A 21,587-nucleotide genomic window follows, 5' to 3' on the forward strand; every position below is an offset into this window, starting at 1 on the left:
GAGGGCACCGCCCCCCAGTCGGCTGAATTCTCCATGGGGGCGGGGGCGGGGGCAGGGCCCTTGGCAGAGGGTTCTCAGCCTGGGCTTCTGGTTCCTTCCAGCCTAACGGCCTCCCTCTGCCCCTGCAGCACCTGCAGATCAACTGGACAGGCCTGACCAACCTGCTGGATGCACCAGGAATCAGGTAAGTGCCTGTGTGAACCGCCAGGCAGGCCCGAGGTGGGGCCCTCCGGGCCGTGCAGCCAGTGATGGGAACCACACCGTGGCTGTGCCCTCCCTCTCCCTCTCTGCACGAGGAGAGGGGTGGGCAGCTGCCCCCTCCAGGGGGATAGCATTGGTGTGTTTGGAGTGACACCATCAGGTGAGATGTCCTAGAGGAGGCCCCGTGGGCTAATGAGGGGCGAGTGCAGGTTCTGGAACCAGGCCAGCCAGACCAGCCTCCTGGCCCCCCCTCAGCCACTGTGTGCCTTTGGACAAGTGACTTCACTTCTCTGGGCTCTTCCTCAGTAAATAGGGAGCCTGGTTCCTCTGTCTTGAGGCCCCTGGGAGAACAGTCAGGTATGTGCGGTGCTGGCACAGTGGGTGTGGATACACACGAGTGTCCTCCTTGTCCACATCCACTCCCTCCCTGACCCAAGTGTGTGTGAGAAGCCCAAGTGGCTCCCGCCCAGACACAGACACTGGCATGGGAGGGGGCAGCTCTCACAGCAGAGGCCAGTGAGGAGGAGCTGGTCTGGGCAACCCACCTTCCTGGGGCCGGTGTGGTGCTGCGCTCAGAGCCTCAGGCCCGTGAGAGGAGCAGAGAAGGGCTCCAGCCCCGTGTGGACACACCTCCCAGGAGGGAGGGACAGTGGACCATCCAGGGTAACCCCTGGCTGGCTCGCCAGGCCCAGCAGCTGTCCCCACCTGCAGGGAGGACCACTCACTCCCTCACTGGGGACATTCCCACTGATCTTCACCCCCTGGGCGCAGAGAATCCAGTCATGCATTCTTTCACTTAGAAGATATTTCCTGAGCACCTACTGCGTGCCGGCCCACTGCCCCTGTCTCCCTCTACTGGCGAGATAGAGTCAGGCAATAAAGAAGGAGGATTTCAAGGTGATGTCAGAGAGTAGAAGGGCTACAACAGTGAACACGTACCTGGCATTTACTGGGCACTAAGCACTGTTCTCAGCACTTCACACGTATTAACTCATCCTCATAACAACCCCAGGAAGTAGGCATAATTATCCCCACTTTAGAGATGAGGAAACTAAGGTGTGGCGAGATCAGCAACTTTCCAAGGTCACACAGCTTGTGGGTGACAGAGCCAAGATTCTAACCCAGGATCCATGTCCTCGTTCTTGGCTACCATGCTGTGATCCTCAGAGAACAAAGCAGGATTGGGGTGGGGGGGCTCAGGGGCGGTCAAAATGTACATCCTCCCCCTGACCCCCCATCCAGGCAGGCTGGGGTCAGGGCTGCTCTGTCCCGAGATGGGCCCACCTGGCCCCAAGCTCTGCTCCTGGTTCCAGCTCCAGGGATGGGCGGACAGGCAGGCGGCCTGGGGGAGGTGGTGCCACCCTCCACAGCTCTGCGTGCCCACTGTCCCCAGTGAGGTGTCAGACAGCATGCTGGAGGACCTCATCGCTGCCCACCTGGTGCTGCCCAACCGTGTGACTGTGCCCGTGAAGAAGGGGCTGGACCTGACCAACCTGCGCTTCCCTCTGCCCTGCGTGAGTACCCGCACGGGCCGCAGAGCACTGGGCCCAGAGCTGAGGGACAGATGGGCCAGGGAGATGCACCCTCAGATGGCGATGCTCACTTCCGCCCTATGAGGGCCTGGCATCCTATTTTATGGAGCAAAGACTGAGTCTCAGGAAGGTTGAATGACTTGCCCAAAGTCACCCATCTTGGGAGGGAAAAAGCCCAGGGAGCATTCCTTCCTGGATCCTGGTCCCCCCATGCGGCCTGTGTTGGGGACTGCGGGTGGTCACACTCGCTCCCGGGAAACTCCAGGAGCCTCCCATTCTCCCTTCAGGGACAGGAGGCTCCCATTCCATCCTTTGGTGGCAGGAAGAACGCTTACGTCTTCCGGGAAGGAGCCAGGACGTGGGGCTTCCTTGGGTGCTCAGCCCCACTGCCCCCGCCCGTCCTGGGAGCTCAGAAGGCCCCTGAGGAGGGGGCCAGCCCTCAGCGCTGTCCTCAGGAGGACAGCCACATGGCCTCCCTGCAGAAGGTGCCCTGGCCATGGGGCTGGGAGTCAGGGCCTCAGGAGAGGGGAAAGTGCCTATTTTTACCATCAGAGCCAGGTGTGAGGCATCAGGCCACACAGGGGTGACGCATGGCCCTTACCCCACACTGTGCGTTTAGCAGTCTCAGTCTCACTACAGCACCGTCACCTACATCATAGCTACTGCAGACATTCTGTCCTTAGGGCATATCCCACTAGAGATGTACTGTCAAGTGGCTACAATTTAAACTCACTTGGAATACTTCCTCTCTGTGTGTCTGTGACAACTGGCCATGAATATTTACATTGATTTCCTTCCATTTTCTGTTTCTAGAGTTTAATTTTTACCTTAACTTTCTTTTACAATCATGTAAAATATTTGCACACTTCTAAAGGCCAGTGTGAAAAACAAATTGTACTTTAAGGAGTCAAGCTTCTACCACCTAGTCCCTCCTCCTCCGGTATTTTTCATTATTTGTTTTCTAATATGAGCACATACACGTATGACGGCTGTGGGTATGCATCTGATTACACGCATAGTCCCCCTTTCTTGGATGGACGGCAGGAGGCCACAGCTCTCCTCACCTTGCTGTTATCATGCATGTGTCATGAGGGTCACCCCATGACAGTGGGGTACGTGGTACTCCACCACGTGAATGTACCGCATCTATTCAACCAGTTCTCTACTGATGGATGGCTGAGCTGTGTCTGGTCTTCTGTTATTTCCAATTATGCTGTCATGAAGAGCCTTGTCATGATGTCTTGCCAGTATGTCTTTAGGATAGATTTCTAGACGTGGGATTGCTGGGTCAAAGGGCAAATGCGTATGTATTTACTGATATTTAAAAGAAATAGTTCTAGGCCAGAGGCCTACTGGCCCCCTGAACTGTGTTTTTCCTGGTTCTTGTGCTCTGTTCTGACTTGAGACATAGCCTAGGGTGTGGGGAGTGGGGTGACTCAGTGCTGGGGCCTTTACGAGCCCAGGGACCAACTGCCGCAGCAGGCAGCGGCCACAGGGGTGTGTACACCTGGGTAGTGGGAAGAAATGACACCGGGCCTCAGTCTACGTGTAAGCTAGAGAGGGGCTGGAACGCAGGAGGAAAGCCGCTCGGGTGGCGTGGCAGTTGGCACAGGACGAGGACGTGGCCACGGTGGAATGGGCCCTTCACGGGGCAGGCTGGAGGCACGGAGAGGCGGGAGGGCCGGGAATGTGGCCGGGCATCGTGGTGCAGTGGACAGAGCCCTGGGCCTTGCCGTCCCTTGCTGCATGGCCCTGGCCAAGAGGCTGTCGTCTCTGGCTTCTGTCTCCCTGTCCAGACATGAGGAGGGTAAGGCGGGGCTGGGGTGAGAGCTGATGGCTTGGGCTCTGATGTCGGGGGCTTTGAGGGCCCTAGAAACAGCTGTGAGGCCCGGGCTGGGGCATTTTTCCAGGGAGTGATCAGAGCCCACTTGCTGGAGGGAGAAAAGCTGGCCCAGAAGGACAACTTCCTAGGACTCCGAGGCAAGTCAGACCCCTACGCCAAGGTGAGCATCGGCCTGCAGCACTTCCGGAGCAGGACCATCTATAAGAACCTGAACCCCACCTGGAACGAGGTGTTTGAGGTGAGAGTCTCCTTAGCGGCTCCCAGCTGCTCTCCATGCCCTCCAGGGCTCTACTCTGGGTGGTTCTGTCCCAAACAAGGGAGGGCCCTACCTTCACGGTCCTCACACACCCACGGGCGACACTGGGCCACAGGCGTGGCCCTCGGGAACAGGCTTGCAGAGATGGGCTGCTCTGGCCCCTGATGGAGGGCCAGCCTATTGACAGATTCCTACGTCCCTTCCCAACCAGAGCCGACTTTGTTGGAAGTTTTCAGATCAAATCAAAGAACATCAGGGGCAGTTCTGCCCCAGTCCTCTCAGCCTTCCCTCCCAGAGCCAGACCCTGGGAGCCTGAAGTTCTGCCTTAAGTTCAGCCACAATCCTTATCATGTGAAGGGCAGGCCCACAGCCTGTTTGAGCGTTGCAGTTTGGAAGCGGCAAGCCCCGGGCAGAAAACACAGCAGCCAGCATCCCGAGCACCCACCCTGCCCACAGGCTTGCACAAGCTGCCGCTAATCCTCCGCACCCTGCAGGAGAGGGCATCACTCCCCTCTTACAGGTGGGGTTCTCCAGGCACTGAGAAGGGCAGGACCTGCCCGGGGCTCCGAGCTGGCAGGTGGCAGAGCTGGAACTTGGCTCCCCGGGGGTCGTGCTTGAGGTCTGCTTCATCAGCTGTGTGGCCTGCAGGTCAAGTCACCTCTCTTTCCTTCCAGTTCATAGTGCATGAAGTCCCTGGGCAGGACCTGGTGGTGGACCTGTACGATGAGGACCCTGACAAGGATGACTTCTTGGGCAGGTGAGGAGGAAGGCCATGCTGGGCCTGGGGGCGCAGGGCTCTAGGGCTTGAGGCACAGGTACCCCTGCTTCCACCGCCCTCGCTGCACTCTGACGTGGTGACTGTACCAGGCAACCAGTCCCATCGTTCCGCACCGCTGCCACAAACCTCCCCCCAGATGCCTCCCGAGTGCCCAGCCCTGAGCGCCAGCCCTCTGGGGGTACATGGAGGGCCCCGACGTTTGTGTACCGTGGGCTCTGCTTTCTGTGCTCCTCGTAATGCACCCAGAGTCCCCGTTTGGAGCAGTGGGCAGGGCCAAGGCTGGCACGGATGGCCAGGCCCCCGGTACCCAGGAACCATCTGCTCACTCTGAGCTGGCACTTGGCTCCCGTGGGGTCGTGCTTGAGGTTTGCTGCATCAGTCGTTGTGGCCTGCAGGTCAAGTCACCTCTCTCTCCTTCCAGTTCAGAGGAACACAGAGCCTCAGGGCTGAGAGAGGATTGAAATGACCGGCGTGGGGCTGGCTATCAAAACTCTAAATTTACATGTGTTTTGGTCCAGCCACCCCAATTCCAGGAATCTCCTATAAAAGCATTATACCTGAAATGTTTCTCTGTGGTGACAAACCAAAAAAGCTGGAAACGTGATTGTCCAGAGTCAGAGGACATTGCCTGAATGTTTCAACAAATTTGTCACTGCCAAACTACAGAATATCCCGCAGCTTTTAAAAATGATGAGTAGGATCTATGTATGTTGACCTCGAGGATATTCATTTCTGTCTAGGGAAGTAGGGGAAGCAGTTGGGAGTGACCTGAGCAGTTGATACATCTTTCCAGGGAGGATGGACATGTACGTGTGTTCGCATGTGCTCGTGTGGACGCTACACCGCTGCTCCATCTCGGAGGCTGGGGTTAGGAGGCAGCAGAAAAGAGAATTTTACCCAAATCTTCTTACTCCTAAAATTTTTAGCTTGTTTCTGTGAACAGGTGATTTTAAAAAATAGAAACAAAACAAAATGGGAGGGGAACAATCTGACCACCCGAGAAATAGCTCACCACCACGTTACTTATCATTTTTAATTTCTCATCTTAATGAAAGGAGTTGTGAGAAAGGAGTTGTGACTTTTGTAATGTTGCAGGTTAGAAGTGTGTCTTGTGGTTTGTGGTTTAGCTAACTGATTTCAAGTGTGTTTTGAGCTCAGGCACATTTCTAACAAACAGTTACATGGAATTAATTTCCCCTCTGGCTCTCAGGACGCTCCAGTTGGGCTTGGGTCGGGCGAGGCGGAAGGCACGCCATGAATGTGTACCGCCTCTCACACACATGCCAACTATACGTAGCCCCTGGAGGGCATCTGGGCCAGTTTTGGAAAGGGAGGGGCATTTCTGGTTACTACAGTGACTGCGGGAGGTGGTGCCACTGGCATTTAGAGGACACACGACACAGAGGCTAAATTCCTGCAATGCGTGGGCAGTTCTGCACAGTGAAGACTCATCCCAGCCCAAATACCAACAGCACCCTCATTGAGCAATCCAGAGCCAGTGTGTCCAGCAGTGTCTGCTTGTTCCCCTCTGGGATCAGAGCCGCCTGCCTGCCCGGGCAGCATGCCCAGTGGGAGCAGCCCCGATGGTTAGACAGTCCTTCCTTTGCTTGAGCTCAAAGTGGTCTCCCGTTCATTCTTGGGATGAATAAGGTCCTCCGTCTTGAGAGTCCCACTCGGATATTTCAAAATAGATTTCAGAGTGGGCCTCCATGCCCGCTGCTTGTTGCTGCCTCTGGGCTGAGCTGACTTTCCACTCCCTGTGTATTCCAGCCTGCAGATATGCCTCGGGGACGTCATGACCAACAGAGTGGTGGATGAGGTAGAGTTGGTGCCTGCAAACCCCTCCTTGTGGACAGCATCATTTCCATCCCAAAGTGTAGTACTTCTGTCCTTCCATAACCACCTCTCCTAGTCTAGAGCCTACCCTGTCTGGGCTGGTTCACCTCTTCCCTGAAGCCCCTATTAGGGCCCTACTGGGTCCCAGAACTGAGCTGCCTGGAGAGAGTCAGTAGCGTCCCACTGGCCCTTTCCCCAAGCTCTCCTCCCCCTCCCCCCTCCCCCTGCAGTGGTTTGTCCTGAAAGACACAACGAGCGGGCAGCTGCACCTGAGGCTGGAGTGGCTTTCACTGATCACAGACCCGGAAGCTGTGATAGAGGTGAGTGTGGGCTGTCGTGCTCCCTGGCAGAAGGGGGGAGGGGGGAACTTGTGGCAGGTCTGGTCCATGTGAGAGCTGTGCGGGGAGGCAGGGAGGGAGCTAGAGAGCTGAAGCCACAGATCTTGCCCACAGAGTCCTCCAGCCAGCGCCACCTTCTGGGGAGCATGTCCCTCAGCCCTCATCTCCACAAAGGGCGGATGGGATCCTTAAAAGCTCTGTTAGTGCCTACCAGCCCGGTTCATAGGGAAGGCCACTGGTTCTGACTTGAGTCTGTCGTGCTGCAGTTGTATTTTCAGCCTCAGCAAAGAACTAGGTTGTGAGGGAAGGTATGGCCAGTCTGGAGGGCAAGGGCTGGCTCTTCAGGCATGAAGAGGCTTCTCCTAAACCAGTCTGTGTCTCCTGATGCTGGCGGCACCTAGTGAGGGTTTGTGTCTGCTTGTAGGACCATGGTAGTTTTTCCACTGCCATTCTCGTGGTCTTCTTGGAGAGCGCCTGCAACCTGCCGGTGAGTGGTGTCACACACACCCTGCCTTGTGCCCATCACTTTCAAATGTCCACGTGTTGCTCATCCACCCTGTTCTTCTCGTGCTGCAGAGAAACCCCTTTGACTACCTAAATGGTGAATATCAAGCCAAAAAGCTCTCCAAATGTGCCAGGGTAAGTGTGGGTGTGAAAGCAAGTCACACAGCTCCTTTTCCCCAGAGTAACCACAGCCCCGCGTCTGCTGGGCGGTGCCATGCACACACAGCCCAGGGCCAATGAGTGCCACCGTTCACTGAGCCTGCAGTGAGCCAGGCACCGGGCTTGGCAGCTCATCCCCACATCTGCTATGCCTGAGTCCCACGGTGGCTGTGCATCCATTTTATTGCCATTTTAAAAATAGGACCCGGAAAGCTAAGTGCTTGTGCCACACAGCTAAGGGGGGACCAGAACTCAACTGCACCCTGTCTCCACAGCTCTAGGGAACAAGGGCCTGTGCCCAGCCAGGCCTCCCATCTTTAACTTGGAAGCTTCCCCTGGGGTCAACCCCGTCTAGGTGCTGGCACAGTGATGGCAGCCCGGGGCTCCTGGGAGCACCAGGGGAGCCTTCTCTCAAAGGGAAGTGGTTGGGTGGCCTCAGGTCCCACCGATGCTCCTGGGGGTTGAGAGGCAGGGTCTCAAGTTGGCACCGGGGGTGCCACCTCCATTTTGTGGATTTGTCCCCTCACAGAATAAAGTCAGCAGAGACCCTTCTTCCTATGTCAAGCTATCTGTAGGCAAGAAGACACACCTGAGCAAGGTAAGACAGCTCGGCATGCAGCCGAGGACCAAGGAAATGGGCGGGTACCCCAACACTTCCGGGAGAGAAGCAAAAGGGAATTCGCTTACACTGAGTGCCTAGTAGGTGCTGGCACACGACAGGCACTTTATATTACTCTGTCTTCAAAATAACCTCACAAGATAGTTTCACAGTTCAAGAATCTGGAGGCCAGAGATCAGTGACTCGCCTAAGGGCTAGAAAGCAGAACAAGTGTTCAAGCTTAGGCATGGCTCTACGCCTATGTCCTTTCCCCCACCCCCAGCAGCAAAAGTCCCCCTGGAAGTGAGCTCTAATGCTGGTAGGATTTCAGCCCCTGTGAGATTTCCTGGCAAACTCTCCTTGCCTTTGAGTCTGACTGCCCTGCCCTAGTGCCTCCCACGAGCCGTAGCTTGTGCCATACCTGGGCGGACACAGAGAAGGCTCCCAATGGCACCAGGGGGCCAGAATGAGAGCAGAGGGTGCTGGTATCCTGCTCTGCCCAACTTGACCCTTCAGTGATCTCTCCCTCTCCTGTCCCCAGACCTGTCGCCACAGCAAGGACCCTGTGTGGAGCCAGGTGTTCTCCTTCTTTGTGCGCAACGTGGCCACTGAACAGCTGCATCTGAAGGTTTGCTTAAAGTTGGGCTCTTGGAACACAGCTAAGAGGCGTCTAAGCTAGGAGGGGTAGGGGGCTTGAGCAGGCTCCCCCGGCAGTAAAGTCAGGAGAGGATACTAAGGGCCCACATCTTCGTGAGCCTGGTGACCAAGGTCATTGGGTAGGAGGTTGTGGAAGGACAAACCCTCAAGTCCCTTGGTGCTCCCTGCCAGTCTCTCCAGTTATTACCTAGCACCCAGCGTGGCCTGGGTTGGAATCTACTCAGGACATTAATGATGATGTACTTCTTTAAAAAAAGATCTGTGGGCGAGAGAGATCTTCTTTACACCTGAGCAAACAGAGGCTCAAACGATGACTTGTCCAAGATCTCATGACCAACAAGTAGTAGAACTGGGGTCTTTGGGGACCCTCAGACCTGTCTGGAAGTCCCATCATAGAGCAGCACAGCTCATCAGTCCCTAAAGCCCTGATGGTCCCAGGCATTTGACAGACTTGCCTCATACAGATCATGGTTGCCTCTACCCTGAGTCACTCTCTTGCCCTGACTGAAGGCAGGGACCATGCCTGGTCCCATTTCCAGTTTTCAGGAAAGGACCAGAGGCCAAAAGAAACACAGAACATCCTTACTGAAGTGAACTCAGTCTTGGCGGGAGCCCAGAGAGTAGTCTGGTGAGGGTGGGACTTCATTATCCTCTTGTTTTGTGACTGGCCCCCTGCCCAGGTGCTTGATGATGACCAAGAATGTGCTCTAGGAGTGCTGGAGTTCCCCCTGTGCCAGATTCTCCCCTATGCAGACCTTACCCTCGAGCAGCGCTTCCAACTGGACCACTCAGGCCTGGACAGCCTTATCTCCATGAGGCTGGTGCTTCGGGTAAACCTCTCCCCCTTTCCCCCAGGGGAGGCAGGGGGTGGTCTGCCCCAGCACTAAGTATCTGCACCGTGTTGGGAAGAAGCTAGGAGATGGATTCATATTTTTTATCAATTTCAGAACATTGTCAGCCATTTTCTCTTCAACTATTGCCTCTCCTCATCTTTTAATCCCTCCTTCTACAATTCCTTCTATTATGTTGGACCTTCTCATCATCTCCATGGCTTAACCTGATCTCACCTTCATATTTTCCATCTCTTTATCTCTTGGTGCTACATTCTAATTTCCTCAGACCTGTCTTCCAGACCACCAGTTCTTTCTTTGGCTATGCCTAATCTGCTGTTTAACCTGTTCACAGTTTTTGTTTCAAAGGCTATTGTTCATCTTTCACTTTATCTTTTCCAAATCTACAATGTCTTTTCTTTGTTGTGTTTTATTATCTTCTCATGATTCTATCCCATCTTTAATCATTTGAAAATACTTAAAATGTATGTTAATTCTATTATCGGAAGATCTTGGTAGATAAATTTTGATGTCTGTTGTGTCTGCTGATGCTTTTTCATGGTGACTCATTTCTACATTTGGTAACTTGGGTTGCAGACATATGTTCAGTGTTGCCTTTGTGACCTGGATTGAGGTTGTTCACTTCCAAGGAAGTTCTGCTTTGGCTGCAACCAAGCACCTCAGGAACATTACACACCTGAGTCCACTTTTATGTTAATTTTCAAACTTTGGGTTTCAAAACCCCACGGTAATATAAATATGAACCCAAAATTTATAGGAGACAGGCTATAAGGTGCCATATTCTCATGAAAGACTTTATTTCCCCCAACCAGAGTACAGGCTGAGATAGATATATTTCTTGTCGTCAATCTTTGCTGGTGGGTGAAATGTTTATTTATCCTAGACTACTTTTTCACTAAAGATATCCCACCTTCGTGGGTCCTACTCTGACCCTAGGTCTCTTCTCCAAACCCCTTGGATTCCATGGTTGATAAATGACCCTGGGAAAGTTAACCTTTATTTTTCAGTTTTCTCTCTCTCTCTCTCTCTTTTTTAACCTAGGGATTTTCCTTACTTTCTTGTGAGTTTGGCTATGCATTTAGAAGTATGTTTGTTTCATTTTTATTGGGCATTCCTAACAGGAGGTTTTTCAGAATATTTTGATCGCCTTATTGCTGGAAATGGAAGTTCCTAGGAAGAGTCTTAATGACTGATGGGAAAAGGGGAAGGAGAGACACAATGGCTGAGGTTTGAAACTTTGGTGCTACAAGCACAGGGGTGTGTCTGGATAGGAAACACATTTTAGGGAAAGCAATGGTAAATAAGGTGACAGCTAGAAATGACCATATCCAGAAGGCAGCTGGTGATCTATATGAAGGTTAAGGTGAGGGAGTCCTCTGTACCGAGGGGAAGTGCATACTGTGAGAATTGGCCAGGTCTCCAGCATCCAGTACCAGTGGATAGAGAAAAGGGGATCAGAACTGAGTCTTCATGAAGACTGGTGAGGCAGGAGAAAGGGAAAAGACAGAAGGTCTGGTCAGAGTGAGTCAGAGGCAGAGAGGTTAAGGAAGATATGGTCTGGGGGTAAAATTCCATTGGACTGGGGAGTCAGAAAGGAACTGAGTTTTGAGAAAACTGTTCCTTCCAGGAAAGAGAAGGAACCATTTCCCAGAGGTAGGTGAGAGCAGAGGGGGAGAGAGTGGTAGTGGTATGCCCAGCCCATAAACCACCCTGTCATCTGCTTACAGTTCCTGCGCTTGGAAGAACGAGAGCTGGGAAGCCCATACACAGGACCTGAAGCCCTAAAGAAAGGCCCTCTGCTCATTAAGAAGGTCGCCACCAACCAGGGCTCCAGAGCCCCACCGCGGGGAGAGGGCCCTGCAGATTTGCCATGCCCTCCAGACCCTGCTTCTGATATCAAGCAAGCCTCCAAAAGTACCACAGCCACCACCAGTGCCACCACTGCTGCCACCAAGCCCTCACTTCAAGAGATGGGCCCAGAGCCCAAAGGCAAGGACAGAGCCAGAGGGTTCTGTGCATCCAAGGAGGAGAAGACGAGTGTGTCTACCATCTTCCTGGCTGTCCCAGGCCCCCACTCTCCAGGGCCCATCAAGTCACCCAGACCCATGAAATGCCCTTCCTCCCTATTCGCACAGCCGCCCAAGAGGCTGGCTCCCAGCATGTCCTCGCTCAACTCCCTGGCCTCTTCCTGCTTTGACCTGACAGATGTCAGCCTCAACACTGAGTACGCACCTCTCTGCTTAATCTTTTCTAAAATGACCTGCATGAAAAATACCTCCCTGGATGGAAAAGTAGATATGAACTTACTTTTCTGTGCAAGTTCTGGTTTTTCACAAAATGGCTTCGTAAGAGGCAGCATGGTGAGATAGAAAGAACACAGGCTGGGGGGAGAGAAAGCACGTGTGCACGTGCCAAAAAGTCTCATGTGGCTCTAGCTACACACCAACTATAAAATAGATGTTGGACTTCAGTTGTTAGGGTTCCCTACAGCAGAAGCATACCCTGAATTCTTAAGAGTTATTTATACTGGGAGGATATGGAAAGCTTAGAATGTGGAATTATATAAGCAGTGGCTGCCATTTATTAAATGTTGACTCTGGGCTTAGCATGTTATTTAATTTGATCTTCACAATAACCCTACAAGATAGAACTTACTATCATAAAGGTCGAACAACTCACCCATGGTTCCACAAGAAATCACAGTATAAAGGCAGATGCTGCTCCAGGGTTCTTCCTACTGTGCCGTGCTTTTCCTGCTGTGAAATAGGATAATTTTACATGAATGCTGCGAAGAACTGACTTCCAACTAAAAGGAACCTTACCGAGAATTATTTTATTAACTTACACACTTCTTGGGGGTGCGGGGAGAGGTCAGCACTTGTAATGGCAAGAGAAATGACAAAGCCTTTCTTTACAGAGACGGGGATCTCAGGCATCAGGGGCTGGGTGAGATTCAGCTCACGGTGCGCTATGTGTGTCTGCAGCACTGTCTCAGCGTGCTAATCAACGGCTGCAGGTAAAGGGATGCTAGGGCCAGGAAAGGTTCTTTGAGAGCATCAGGTGACCAAAATCAGAGTGGGGGCACTTGGAGCAGTGGCAGGGGCAGGCAGCCCCAAGGCAGACAAGGTAGACATTTGGAAGGAATGAGGTCTGAAGGCCTGCATGCTGTGCATGCTGTAACAGACCCACAGTGGTGCTGACGGGCTCCAGAGCCAAGGGCTTTGCTCAGACACAACCACTGCAAAATTGTCTGGGGTGGTTTGGAGCCAGGACATTTTCTCAAGTGAGAATCTTCAACTTCCTTTAGATGGAATGGTACTTGGCTCTACACCCAACTTTACAAAATGCATGTTTACAAAACCATGCACCTGATATCCTCTGAATTCTGCAGACTTTTGCTTTTTTTGGTCTAGACTGCAGGGCATTTTTATCCTCAAGGCCATCTAAAGCTGTACGGATAGTACAGCTTTCTCTAAATGAGTATTTTCAGTATTTCAAAACCAGAGGCCTTTTTTCTTTAATGTCTTTGAAACCAAATCAGAAACCTGATGCCCTGCACCAGCAGTGGAGCTGATCCCTACGTCCGTGTCTACTTGTTGCCAGAAAGGAGGTGGGCAAGTCGTAAGAAGACCTCAGTGAAGCGGAAGACCCTGGATCCCCTGTTTGATGAGATGTAAGTGGCCCAGGTGGCCTACCTAGAGTGCCTCAGCCGCTCGAGTATTTGCTGAGGACCTCCCGTGTACCTGGCAGCTGCCAGATTCTGGGAAGGGCTGGGGTTGAACAGGACTACACAGTCTATGCTTTCATAAAGCTTCTATACTTTAGTGAGAGAAAAGGACTGCCAGGGAAGTTTAGCAAAACAGCTACCCACTTTTCTTGTCCATAGGGACTAAAGTGCTCCTGATTATGAAATGGTCCATACTCTTTCTCTTTAAATGAAGCCTCTTTGGCAGTAAAAGGATTTGAATCTGGTCAAATATATTTTCTTTCGATCAAAAATAAATGTGCCTTGAACCTAAGGACCTAAAATTTCCTCCAAAGCTCCAGGCTCTTTGGCCTGTCTTCCCACCCGCAACAAAGCACAGGTGGCAGGTAGAACAGATACCCTCCCCTCGCGTGTCCACCCATGTCCTTGGGGACAAACCAGTAGACAGAGTCTAATCACATTTCTTGCCTTTGATGGGTCTGTGGTGGCAAGTCTTAACCTTAATATTCTAATTCTTGATTTCAAGTTGATCACAAGGTATGGAAGTCAGAATCTCATCATTGCTTCCTTTTGCTGTGGGATCCTAAGAGAAGACATTGCTAGCCAGCCTAGCAAGATACATCTAATAATGTTGGTTTCCTCTTATCTTGGTCAATAACTACTCATTTTAAAAAGAGTTGTACTGAGTCCTTTATGGGCCATGTCTAACGACTAATATATTCCTTCAAAAGCTACCTTTTGAGTTCACCGATACCATGACAGAGTGGGGGAGAGAGAATATATTCATTCAGTATTTATTGAACACTCTACATACCAGGCACCATCCTATATTCTACAGCCACATAGGTGAAAGATGTTGCCTTCAGAGAGCTCTGACACAATTATAAAAGGATGTCAAAATTGTCATGTGGGAACACAGGAGATTGACTTTTGTGACAAACCTAATCTGTTAGTAATTCTCTCTCAAAATTGTAACAGCAAGATATGCCTGGATTATCTACGAGGCAGACTTGGCAACCTCCATCTTAAACGTAAACCTAGAAGTAAGGAGTTCAGAGGTCTCTTGTTGAGTACATGATTCATACCATATACAATATAATTAAAATCTCTAAAGTTAACGACAAGGAGAGAATCTTAAAAACAGCAAAAGAAAAACAAGTAGTTACATTACAGGGAGCCCCGCTATAAGACCATCAGCAGAAACTTTGCAGGCCAGAATGGAGTGGCACAATAGTCAAAGTGCTCAAAGGAAAACACTTCCAACCAAAAATACTCTACCAGGGAAAGTTATCATTCAGAATTGAAGGAGAGTTTTCCAGACAAGCAAAAGCTAAAGGAGTTCACCATCACTAAACCAGCTTACAAGAGATTTCTTTAAGCTTCTCTTGTTGTTGAGCACAGGCTCTAGGTGCGCGGGCTTAGTAATTGTGGCGCATGGGCTTTTAGTTGCTCTGCAGCATGTGGGATCTTCCCGGACCAGGGCTCAAACCTGCGTCCCCTGCATTGGCAGGTGGATTCTTAACCACTGCGCCACCAGGGAAGCCCCTAAAATGCATTCACACTTAAGTTACCAACTTAAAATAGACTGTTGGAAGTTGTCATATGTAAGCATAATGGTAAGCACAAAGCAAAAACCTATGGTAGGTACACAAATGATAAAGAAAAAGGAATCTAAGCATACCACTAAAGTCATCAAACCACAAAGGGAGCAAGCAAGAGAAGAAAAAAGGAACAGAGAGGATCTACAAAACAGCCAGTAAAAAATTAATAAAATAGCAATAAGTACATATCTGTCAATAATTACTTTAAATGTAAATGGACTAATTCTCCAATCAAAAGAGAGTGGCTAAGTGGATTTAAAAAAAAAAAAACAAGACCCATCTACATGCTGCCTACAAGAGACTCACTTCAGATTGAAAGATGCACACAGACAGAAAGTGAAGGACGGCAAAAGATATTCCATGCAAATAAAAACTGAAAGAAAGCCAGGGTGTTGCTATACTTATATTAGACAAAACAGACTTTAAAACAAAGACTGTAATAAAAGACAAGGGCATTACATAATGACAAAGGGGTCAATCCAACAAGAGGATATAGTATTTGTAAATATTTATGTACCCAACATAAGAGCACCTAAATACATAAAGCAAATATTCACAGACCTAAAGGGAGACATAGACAGCAATAAAATAATAATAGTAGGGTACTTTAATACCCTACTTTCATCAAAGGATAGATCATCCAGACAAATTCAATAAGGAAGCATTAGCTGTATATGACATGTTAGACCAGATGAACTTAACAGATATACAAAGAACAGTCCATCCCAAAGCAGCAGAATACACATTCTTCTCAAGTGCACATAGAACATTCTCCAGGATAGATCATATACTAGGCTGCCACAAACAAGTCTTAATAAATTTAAGAAGATTGAAATCATATCAAGAAATCAAGAGAAATCAAAAAATACCTTCAAAGAAAATGGAAATGTAACATAACAAAATTTATGAGATGCAGCAAAAGCAGTTCTAAGAAGGAATTTCATAGCAATAAATGCATATATCATAAACAAGAAAAGTAAGTAGGAAATAAGAAAAATCTCAAATAAACAACCTAACTTTACGCCTCAAGGAATAAGAAAAAGAAGAATAAAGTCCAAAGTCAGCAGAAGGAAGGAAATAAAGTTCAGGATGGAAATAGAGACTAAAAAGACAATAGAAAAAAAAAATCAATGAAACTTAGAGCTGGTTCTTTGAAAAGATAAACAAAATTGATAAACCTTTAGCTAGACTCACCAAGAAAAAAAGAGGACATAAAAGAGGAAAGAGGAACTGTAAAACTGATACCACAGAAATACAAAGGATAAGAGACTACTATGAATAGTTATATGCCAACAAATTAGATAACCTAGAAGAAAAGGATAAATTCCTAGAAAGATACAACCTACCAAGACTGAATAATGAAGAAACAGAAAATCTGAACAGACTGATTACTAGTAAGAAGTTTGAATCAACAATCAAAAATCTCCCAACAAACAGGTCCAGGACCACACGGCTTCACTAGTGAATTCTACCAAATATTCAAAGAAGAATTAACACCAGCCATCCCCAGACTCTTCCAAAATATAGAAAAGGGAACAGTTGCAAAACTCATTTTACAAGACAAGCACTACCCTCAGACAAGGATGCCCACTCTTACCAGGTTTAAACATAGTATTGGAAGTCCTAGCCACAGCAATCAGACAAGGAAAAAAAAAAAAGGAATCCGAAGAGAGAAGTAAAACTGTCACTGTTTAAAGATGACATGATGCTTTATAAAGAAAATGCTAAAGATGTCACCAAAAACCTATTAGAACTAATAAATGAATTCAGTAACATTGCAGGATACAAAATTAATATACAGAAATCTGTTGCGTTTCTATACACTAACAACAAACTATCAGAGAAATTAAGAAAATCCATTTATAATTGCATCAAAAATAAAATATCTAGGAGTAAATCTAACTGAGGAGGTAAGAGACCTGTACTCTGAAAACTATAAGACGCTGATGAAAGAAATCAAAGACAACACAAACAGATGGAAAGGTATATCATGCTCATGAACTGGAAGAATTAATAATGTTAAACATTATTATTTCTGAGCTGTCTATTCGGTCCCATTGATCTGTCTCTTTTTATGCCAGAACCATACTGTTTTGATTATTATAACTTTGTAATATAGTTTGATGCCTGGAGGCATCAGGGAGCATGATGCCTCCAGCTTTGTTCATCTTTCTCAAGATTACTTTGGCTCTTTGGTGGCGCCATGCAAATTTTAGGACTGTTTGTTTATTTCTGTGACAAATGCCATTGGAATTTTGATTGCATTGAATCTGTAGATTGCTTTTGTCCACACATGTATAGCTGATTAACTTATGGCAAAGGAGCCAAGAATGTATAATGGGGGAAAGCACAGTCTCTTCAATAAGTGGTGTTAGGAAAATTGGACAGCCACATGCAACAGAATAAAATTCAACCACTATCTTATACTAGACACAAAAATTAACTCAAAATGGACTAAAGACTTGAAAGTAAGAGCTGAAACTCTGAAACTCTTAGAAGTGAACATAGGTGGGTTAAGCTCATTGACATCAGTCTTGGCAATGGTTTTTTGGATTTGACACCAAAACCAAAGGCGACTAAAGCAAAAATAAACAAGTGAGACTACATGAGACTACATTAAACTAAAAGGCTTCTGAACAGCAAAGGAAACCATCAACAAAAGAATGGCTATTATCAAAAAGAAATAAGTGTTGGTGAAGATGTGGAGAAAACGGAACCCTTGGGCACAGCTGGTGGGAACGTAAATTGGGGAAGCTGCTATGGAAAACAGCATGGACGTTCCTCAAAAAATCAAAAATAGAACTACCATACAATGCAGCAATTTCATTTCTGGGTATTTATCCAAATAAAACAACACTAATTCAAAATGATATATGTACCCCCATGTTCACTGTGGCATTATTTACAATAGCCAAGACATGGAAACAACCAAATGTCCACTGATGGATGAATGGATTTTTAAAAATGTGGTGTGTGTGTGTGTGTGTGTGTGTGTACACACACCATAGAATATTATTTAGTCGTGAAAAAGAATGAAATCTTGCCATTTGAAACAACATGGATAGACCTTGAGGGCATTATGCTAAGTTAAATAAGGCAGAAAAAGATAATTACTTATGATCTCACTTATATGTGGAATCTAAAAATGCCAAAAACCAACCAAACAACAAAGCCCAAGCTTATGGATATAGAGAACATATTGGTGGTTGCCAGAGTTGGCGGTTGGGGTGTGTGTAAAATAGATTACTGGTCAAAAGGTACAAATTTCCAGTTATAAAATGAATATTCATGGAGTTATAATGTACAGCATGGTAACTATAGTTAATAATACTGTATTACATACTTGAAAGCAGCTAGGAGAGTGGATCTTGAAAGTTCTCATCACAAGAAAAAAATGTTTTTGTAACTATGTATGGCGATAGATGTTAGACTGATCATTTCACAACATATCCAAATCACATCATTATGGTAAACATGAAACCAATAATGCTATGTCACTTATATCTCAATTTAAAAAATTAAAAGATATTATGGGATTATATTGAATCATGTGTGTCAAACTTTTCAAAAGTGTGAAGCACTACAGAATTTAAAGAATCTTTCACTCAATTAAAAAAATTTGAAGGTTTTTTTTTTTTTAAACCAGAAATGTAAGGAGTCCAGAGGCATCTTATGAGTACACGACAAAGCTTGTATACTAAGATTCCTCTGCCTTACTCCACAGGCGTAAGTGGGAAAAGACCACTGTTTTCCATGCAATTCCAGCAAACCTAATTATTCAGCATCCTAGCCCTTAGCTGGCACTGTTCAGAGAGAGAAGGGGCAGCCGAAAGAGTGACAACCAGAGTAGAGTCAGAGAAGGAAAGAAGCAAACCCCAAAGCACAATAGTTCAAGGAACTTCTCAGAGAAGCAAACAGCCTCTTGACACTTCCAGGGTTTGTGAATATAACACAGGACAGTGATTATCTATAATAATGATGCACTGAGTATCTGCTGTAAGCCAGTACTGTTCTAGATGCTCTTCTCTATAGTCTATATCTTCTGTTTTAAAGGTAGGCAAATGGATGAAACACTTGAGATTTTCAGTGAAAATGATTAAAATATATAAATCGCATTTCCTGACTTTTTGCTCCTTAAAGATTTGAATTTTTTGTTCCCTTGGATGAAGTAAAGAAGAGGTCACTAGACGTCGCAGTGAAAAACAGTAGGCCACTTGGCTCACACAGAAGGAAGGAGCTAGGAAAAGTAAGTACAAAAGGGACTTTTGTCATTCTTTCCCTCCTGGTGGCTAACTGGAGTTCACTGGTGGAACACACCCTTGCAGAAATTCTGATGGGATCATCTGGCTATTACCAGAACTGACTTCAAGGAAGGTATAGCCTCATTGGGAGGCTTTTTGTTTTGTGTCTTTTTAAAAAATACTCTTGAAACTGAAGTATATAAGTTAATATAATAAACCCTATTTTAACAAACTTGAATATCCAAGTTCATCACTACACAAGTATTTGAACTTCTACTATGGTATTAAGTATTGTTTTGATAAATACAGCATTGTGTGAAGCTTGGATCTCATTATGTCAAGATTTTTGTGGTGAATGGGATTTTACTTAAAGTTAGAAGGAAATATAATCCTCAGGAAGATGCCAAGGAGAGACAAAAAAGAATATTTGTACACTCTGTAGTTGTTGTATTTTAATAAACACCTCTTATACTCATTTTTAAAAGCCCACTTCTGTGAAGTAGGTGATGATATCCCCATTTTTACTACTGAGGAAACTACGGTGTCTTGCTTAAAATTCTGGATCAGTTCATGAGTAAAGGCAAGCTGTTCTCTCTAAAACATTCATAAATAAATTCCTGAGGTACAACTGCAAACAGCAATTCACCTCTTCCCAGGACACTGAGGTCAGTGTCAGTACTGTCCTTCTGGAGAGGTTCCGTATTGAAATCCAAAGGAAAAAGAGCTCCTGCTCAGAACTCAAGGAGGCCCTTTTTATGATCAATTTCATTTATCCCAATATGTTTCCATTTAATGCAGTTTTGGGGAAGGGAACTGATTATTTGTGTTTGTTTAGGTACTGATTGACTTATCAAAAGAAGATCTGAATAAGGGCTTCTCACAGTGGTAAGTGAGCCCTTTCATTTGATCAAATTAAATTTGCTACTCAAGACATTGTCTCAGACAGTTGCCCATATTCTCTCTCCAAAGTTCTTCCCTTTTCAGTACATATCAGCTCCTTTGTTTATAAAGGAGACATTATCACCTTAAGGCTTTACTGCCTACAGATTTCACTTACCTAAAGGACCTCTGTAAGCTCTAGTCTTAACCCTGGCCAGCCAACTTACAGAGATGAGTTCTGCTGGTCCCACAGAGGCCCAGGTAGGGTAGATTAGGCCACCTGTCCTGATGTTGCCACAGCACACTCTCAATACTAACACAAGTCCAAACTCAACTATCTTACAGGTATGAGCTGACTCCAGATGGCCAGCCCAGAAGTTGATGATGAACAACATCTTTACTTTTTAAATGTGTACATATGTATCTTTTGTAACTTAAATCAGAACAGCCATTTGAAAAAAATACATACATATACATACACACACACACACACACACACACACACACACACATTCTTGTGTGCAGTATAACTGCATGACTGGATAGTATTAGGAAGAGGTAAACACATGTAAAAGCAAGAACTACTCTTTCTTGATTGGATTTAATTGTTTAAATCCATAAACAAGCAGCGTATTTGTGCCTAACAAATTATCAGAACCTCAGTGGTGAATTTTCACTGACATAGGACTCGTGTGAATGTATGCACCAAAAGGGTCCTGTCTCAGACACAGAGGGTGAGGGAGGTCTGTTTGTGAAGCAGCTATCAGTATTCCTGGGCAGTGACTGACCAAGGGAGGAGGCTTCTTTTATGGCACTAAAAAGTGATCCACCAAAAAGTGCCAAGAGCTAACTCTATCTAAGCCCTGCTGGCTGCCACCTCTGGTACTTCTCTGCCTGGAGGTTCATTCATGTATCTGATTTGGAACTAAAATGTACTTCCCTGATGGCAACAATGTTAGTGATAGTACTCCAGTGTGGGATGGCCTGGGACCAAACTCTAGCATTTGGCATTATTTCCATAGGAAAAGGCAAGAAGAGTTTCAAACCCAGGTCTACGTCTGCACTCCCATAGAGCACTGGAGGCTGCTGCCGAGTGTCAGTGCCAGAGAACAAGGGGCTTTCTGTATCTCTCTCAGATAGTTTTGGGAATTCTGTTCCACTCTTCTAAGAGAGGGCTGGTTCACCTAAACAACATGTTAAAAGCAAAATATGTAAATTGTATATTTAAACAAGTGCCTCTTCTGCATTTCAGACTTTATAAAACCACATATTCTTGTCCTTTCTCACGCTCCTAGAGCTGTTGTCGAGTCACATCCTCTTCACTTATCTACGCAGGCAGTACCCCCTGCCATCAGTTTCCTCTCCCTACCACTGCCTTCACTGCCACTTTTCTGAAGAATGGTAACATCTTAAAGTTTTTGTCATTTTACTCTCACTTATAAATTATTATTTCCTGCTTTCTACAAAATTCAAGCCCACTCCTTGTGTTTCAGACCTAACATAATCAGGTCTCCAGTTTTCTGCTACCTTATTCATGTGCAGATGCTCTGTTCCAGAACAGTCCACATATATCCTGTCTACTAATCCTACTTACCTCTTAGAGGCCT

The 21,587-nt window shown here is 47.1% G+C and overlaps 1 protein-coding gene across 1 annotated transcript in view; it reads left to right on the forward strand.

Annotated features, from left to right (window-relative positions):
• Positions 1-20,362, forward strand: part of ESYT3 (extended synaptotagmin 3) — a 54,616-nt gene extending 34,254 nt beyond the window's left edge. Inside the window, exons 7-23 of the mRNA XM_065876748.1 lie at positions 129-184; positions 1,595-1,715; positions 3,644-3,814; positions 4,507-4,589; positions 6,381-6,429; positions 6,677-6,766; positions 7,209-7,271; positions 7,361-7,423; positions 7,977-8,045; positions 8,587-8,673; positions 9,383-9,532; positions 11,281-11,777; positions 12,471-12,569; positions 13,095-13,226; positions 19,001-19,106; positions 19,937-19,986; positions 20,326-20,362. Of these exons, the coding sequence (XP_065732820.1) occupies positions 129-184; positions 1,595-1,715; positions 3,644-3,814; positions 4,507-4,589; positions 6,381-6,429; positions 6,677-6,766; positions 7,209-7,271; positions 7,361-7,423; positions 7,977-8,045; positions 8,587-8,673; positions 9,383-9,532; positions 11,281-11,777; positions 12,471-12,569; positions 13,095-13,226; positions 19,001-19,106; positions 19,937-19,986; positions 20,326-20,362 (1,923 nt within the window). The remainder of the gene's footprint in view (positions 1-128; positions 185-1,594; positions 1,716-3,643; positions 3,815-4,506; positions 4,590-6,380; positions 6,430-6,676; positions 6,767-7,208; positions 7,272-7,360; positions 7,424-7,976; positions 8,046-8,586; positions 8,674-9,382; positions 9,533-11,280; positions 11,778-12,470; positions 12,570-13,094; positions 13,227-19,000; positions 19,107-19,936; positions 19,987-20,325) is intronic.
• The last annotated feature ends 1,225 nt before the right edge of the window (positions 20,363-21,587 follow it).

Source organism: Phocoena phocoena, chromosome 4 (genome assembly GCF_963924675.1).
Source record: "Phocoena phocoena chromosome 4, mPhoPho1.1, whole genome shotgun sequence".
Taxonomy (NCBI): Eukaryota; Metazoa; Chordata; class Mammalia; order Artiodactyla; family Phocoenidae; genus Phocoena; species Phocoena phocoena.